The sequence below is a fragment of the Nematolebias whitei genome, chromosome 9 (assembly GCF_014905685.2).
Source record: "Nematolebias whitei isolate Nwh7 chromosome 9, NemWhi1, whole genome shotgun sequence".
Taxonomy (NCBI): Eukaryota; Metazoa; Chordata; class Actinopteri; order Cyprinodontiformes; family Rivulidae; genus Nematolebias; species Nematolebias whitei.
In genome coordinates this window covers 27,169,508-27,175,312 of record NC_056506.1, presented here as the reverse complement: position 1 = coordinate 27,175,312, position 5,805 = coordinate 27,169,508, and the positions used below count along the sequence as shown (strand labels likewise).

The 5,805-nt window shown below is 39.8% G+C and overlaps 1 protein-coding gene across 1 annotated transcript in view; it reads right to left on the bottom strand.

The window, feature by feature from the left end:
- Positions 1-619: 619 nt before the first annotated feature.
- asip2b (agouti signaling protein, nonagouti homolog (mouse) 2b) overlaps positions 620-5,805 on the bottom strand; it is an 11,454-nt gene continuing 6,268 nt past the window's right edge. Inside the window, exon 3 of the mRNA XM_037681623.1 lies at positions 620-848. Coding sequence (XP_037537551.1) covers positions 681-848 — 168 coding nt within the window. The 3' untranslated portion in view covers positions 620-680. The remainder of the gene's footprint in view (positions 849-5,805) is intronic.

Sequence of the window (5,805 nt, the reverse complement as noted above, 5' to 3'; positions counted from 1 at the left end):
TTGTGTGAGGGACTCAGCACTTTCTCAACAGTAAACAGGTGAAGGTAATATACACCCAGTCAGTCATAGGCAAACAGACATTTATACACACTTTAGGATCAATTTAAAATGTCAATGAACGTTCCTCAGTCTGGTGTTTTTCAGTCAAGGGAAACAAGTGGAGCAACCTAAGAAAATTTACAAGAAAAACATAAACCTTACTTGAATCAAAAATTTGTGCAGCTTTATACTGTATAAATTAAAAGAGGAAAAAACTGATTTATTTTTATTCCTTGAGGATGGTGCTCTAATTACAGTACAAACATGTGAGTGGATAAAACACATTTTAAATAAACCTAAACTCAGCTAATCTGCTTCCTCTGTGCAGAGAAAATGTTTATAGGTTTCCTCCCATAAGTTGTTTTTCCTTCAGACTCCTCCACATCAACAGTTTTCTATAGTTTACTTTTCTCTAAAATCTGATTGTCGTGCTATTGATAAAAAATGTTTTTCATTCTTCTGTCAGCAACCAACAGGTCAAACGTTTGGGACTAACTTACCTCATTAAATAACAACCTTATGTTACATTTATGTTGAAATACAGAAAATGGCTCCAGGCTCCTGTGTGTGAAGTAGTGTACCACTTTGTGTGCAGGGTTTTATGTGTACATCAGTTGTGTGTTACACGTCTGTGTGCACTCTTAGGTCCTCTTCAGACACAGAGGGTTCATCCTCCAGCAGTGACAGATGGTGTTGAAGAGCCGACAGCGACAGGAGGCGCAGGGGTCGCAGCAGGGCACGTGTGAGGAGCAGCTCTCCATCAGGCGGCCGCAGCGTCGTGCGGGGGTCATAACGTTTGATTTTTGTTTCTGGAACACCAACAGGGGTAGAGTTCATCAACAGTGAGCCAAAACAAAATAAAAAGCTGTCATAATCTCTTACAATTCATCTGATGTGGAAGTACATGTTCAAAGGGGTAGTTTTTACTGTTTAAAGTTGGGTTCTGTGCAAAAATTCTGAACAGTTATTATCTTACCTGCTGTAGATACATATTTGAACCATCTAGTAGCTCATTCATCCTTTCAGAACTAAACTATTTATCCTCAAAAGTAAGGTTCTGCAAGAAACCCTACTAAATCCCTTACCTACAGCTGTTTTTGACATGTTCGGTTGTTAATGTAGAGTTGAACCCACGTGATGTGACGTCGACTTAGCCTTTAGCTTACCAGTTAGAGAACCTCTATTTTCCTCCCACTCAGAGTGTGTTGAGAATCTCCGATCTCGGCTTGAGGAGAGTTATAGATTAGCCACACAGAGCACAGTCAAGTCGGCCGAGAAAAACAAAAGCCACTTCAATAAGCAGGTGACACCCTGTGGTCTGGAGGTGGGAAATAGAGTGCTCTAACTTGTAAGCCAAAACAAAGGTCGATAGGGAGTCATGGAGACCGGCCAAACAGGAGTTTATAACTTTATTAACATTAAAAAAGGTTGAATCATGTCATCTGGACTTCATTTTTTTTGTTAAAAAGAAACGTTTCGCCCCTCATCCAAGAGGCTTTGTTGGTCTGAGGCCTAGCCATCTGGTATTACCCAGAAGCCACCCTGACTCTTGTGTTTCAAGCCTGCCTCAGATACCCCTGAAGTCTGGCCTTTTCACTAATGGTTTCAAAAACACAAAGTCTGAGGCAGGCTTGAAACACAAGAGTCAGGGTGGCTTCTGGGTAATACCAGATGGCTAGGCCTCAGACCGACGAAGCCTCTTGGATGAGGGGCGAAACGTTTCTTTTTAACAAAAAAAAACGAAGTCCAGATGACATGATTCAACCTTTTTTGTTGTTATATACCTGGATGACTGAGAAAACAAACTTTGTGTTTTATTAACATTGTTTTTTTTTTAATCTGTAACAGAAACAACTTAAAGTGCATCAATTTGCCTGAAAAAAAAAAAAATCCTTATTTAAACTGCAAACATTTTGGACCATTTGATACTGAAAAATAAAATTAAATATAATCAATAAATAATAATAAATTCAAATTGATCAGCAACATTTTAACTCAGGAGTGTTTTATAAAACGCTTTGACCTACAAAATAAAAATGAATAAAACAATTTGTGCTTATTTTTTTTTATCAAAATGAAGTCAGGATCAATTAGTCCACTCATCGATTAAACTAAAAAAAAAAGTCAACATTAAAGAGGAAAGGGGGAGCAGGTAACCCTCTCGCTTTGAATTCACTGTTTGTCACCTGCGTGCTGTGGGTGACAAGAGTTCGTAAAACGGTGGCCGACGGGTGCAAACCCGCAGCAAATGGCGAAACGCGCAGCAAACACATGTATGATGCAAACTCAAAAACACGCAAACACAAACATAATGCAAACACAAAAAACAAACACAAACACAAAAAAAATCAAATGCAAACACAAACAAAAAACACATGCAAACAAAAAAACATGCAAAAAAACAACAACAACCGCAAACACTAAAATATCAAATGCAAACACAAAAAACACGCAAACAGGAAAATGCAAACACAAAAAACTAATGCAAACTAAAAAAAATCTAACACAAACTAAAAAACACACACATGCAAACACAAAAAACACAAAAAACACATGCAAATACAAATAACATATGCAACAGAAAACTGCTGCAAACAGTGAAAACACCAGCAAACTCGTTCCACAAAAACGGAAGTGCTCCAGACCACTAGGGGCAGTCGAACAAAGAACAAATCATAAGAGAAACTTGGAGGAAGAAGCATCAGAGCATCAAAAAACAGCAGCTTAACTGAGGAGGTGAATTTATTTTGTTAGCAAATTTTTCAACCATCACTCACCTCCTTCAACCACGAACAACATCACTCAATGACTCCACTAATGATCTTTGTAACAACTTTATCTCCTTTTTCCAAAACAAGATCCAAAAAATCCAATCAGCCATCACCATTTCACCCCCTGCCCTCTCTCCAGCTGCAAATGTACAGCCTGGGAATCCTCCCCCCTTCTGTTCTTTCCCAGAGGTCTGTGTGAAGGAAGTTGAAGCCACTGTCATGGCTATGATGAAACCCTCCACATGTGCTCTTGATCCCTTCCCAACAGCCCTAGTCAAGGCTAATATTGCCTTTCTCAGACCTTTTATCACCACCATAGTTAATCAATCCCTTCAATATGGTCATATTCCCCCTGCCCTGAAATCAGCCATAATTAAACCATTTCTCAAAAAAACCTACCCTTGATCCTCATGACTTGGCAAACGACAGACCCATTTCCAACCTTCCCTTCATCGCTAAAGTTATGGAGAAATTAGTCTCAGTTCATCTACAAGAACATCTACATGACAATAGGATACTGGACAAATTTCAATCAGGTTTCCGTACTGCTCATAGCAACGAAACAGCTCTGATCCGGGTCACAAATGACCTGTTGATCAATGCTGATCGTGGTTCCTCTTCTCTCCTTATTCTTCTCGATCTTTCGGCTGCCTTTGACACGGTGGATCATTACATCCTACCCCACCGTTTAAAGAATTTTGCAGGGCTCACTGGCACTGCCCTGGAGTGGTTCCAATCATACCTGACGGACAGAACAGTTTGTCTCCATTGGGCGTGCCAAGTCATTGAGCCATCCTGTTTCTTGTGGTGTGCCCCAGGGATCAGTCCTGGGAACCCTTCTTTTCAACTTGTACATGGTACCACTTGGGTGTATTATCAGCAGCTACGGGGTCTCATTCCATTGCTATGCTGATGATACTCAGCTGTATCTTAAGCTGGGTAGCAATGTGTCTGAGACCCCATCTACATCATCTTCAGCTTCTCCATTTTCTCCACTTTCTTCTCTTTCCACACTCACAGCTTGTCTGGAGGAGATAAAGGCATGGATGCAGCAAAATTTCCTTCACCTTAACAGTTCAAAAATGGAAGCAATTCAAATTGGTACTTCACACCAAATTCAACAACAAAAAATCCTCAGTATCTCTTTCTCTGGCCAGAACATTTCTCTTTCCAATACAGTTACCAAGCTTGGTATTATTTGTGATTCACAACTCACCTTTGAAAGCCATATAAAGCATATATGTAAAACTTATTTTTTCATCTTTGAAATATTGCAAAGCTTTGGTCTACACTGTCCTTCACCGATGCAGAAAAGCTCGTCCATGCCTTTGTCTCTTCCAGACTGGACTACTGGAATGCACTCGTCATTGGGATTCCTGGCAAGAACATACAGAAACTACAGTATGTCCAGAACAGCGCTGCCAGGGTCCTGATGAGAGTGCGTAAGCATGAGCACATCACCCCTGTACTCAGTTCACTTCACTGGCTTCCTGTTTCTGCCCAGATCACTTACAAAATGTATCTGCTCACCTTCCAATGCTTGTACGGTAATTCACCATCTTATTTAAAAGAACTTCTCACCCATCATTGCCCTTCACGCACTCTCTGCTCTTCCAACACACATCTTCTTCTCACTCCCAGGTCTCGATCCTGCACAACAGGAGACTGGGCTTTCTCCTGCGCTGCCCCTCGTCTGTGGAATGCCCTGCCTTCATATCTGAGGGCTCCACAGACCGCGACATGTTTTAAAAAGGGTCTTAAAACCTTTCTTTTTACCCAGTTTTTTAATTGATTGCACTGTACTTTTTTTTTTATTTTATTCACCCATAGTTCTTATTTGAGTATTTTATCTGCATTTTGTGCATTTTAAGTTTTTTTGATGTGTTCATTCTGAGGCGTTATCCTCCTGGTTGTTTTTCTCTCGGTTGCTTTTATGGTTGCTTTTATCCTGATGCTATCTGATGTTCACTCTTTGTAGCACTTTGAGATTCACTGTGAATGTAAAGTACATTATAAATAAAAGTTTTTAATACAGTTCTAACATTTATTAAACATTAATTCTGTAAATTGTGCTTTATCAAACTCATCGATAAAACTAAAACATTTTGTCAATGCAAAAGAGGAAAGAGGGGGCAGGTGTCGCTCTCGCTTAAGTTTACTCTTTGTTTCATGCGTTCTGTGAGTGACGTCCAGAGGCATGGACATAAAAGCAGCAGCGGAGGACGGAGGAGGTGATGGTCGGAGTTTATTTATCGTGTCAGCAGCAGAGGGGAGAGACACGGTTCACGCATGGCTCCCAAAATGACAAGGCAGCCATATTTGTTCATAACTTTATTATTAGGAATGCACGCAACAAAATAAGAATGGTGAAAAAACAAAAATTACTCCCTGCAGCAAGACAAAGCATGTTTTCTAGGGTCACATGCGCGGCCCCTGCCGGGACTATTTGAGAAGGACTGCTCTATACACACAAGAACCTCTACATTCACTAAAGGCCCCTAAAGACTTATTTAGTCTTTATTGACTTATTGAACTGTTCAAACCCCTTGAACTTATCTGGACTACTGCCCTGGTCTTAGTATTTTGTGAACTGTGGGATTAATACCAGTGATTTTTTTTCTAGACCTACTTACACACACTACATAACTTTCTCTGCTGTGGAATTAAAATACATTATTCTGCAAGGTCTTTGTCAGGTTGTCCTGCTACCAAATGCAGATGCCAAAAAGGGGGCTGAAAAGGATGTAACACTTCAACTTGGATTATGTTTAATGTCAAATTTATTCATGACATTTTCTCTAACACAATGACAACACTCGAACAGTACAAATTTGTAAATTCTCACAAATCTAAACTCAACGGCACGTGTGATGTCATAACATTGTGCTGGTGCTGCAGGCATCCTTGTCACTGGATTGTCATGCAAAAACAGCACCTTAAATACATACATATATATATATATATATATATATATATATATATATATATATATATA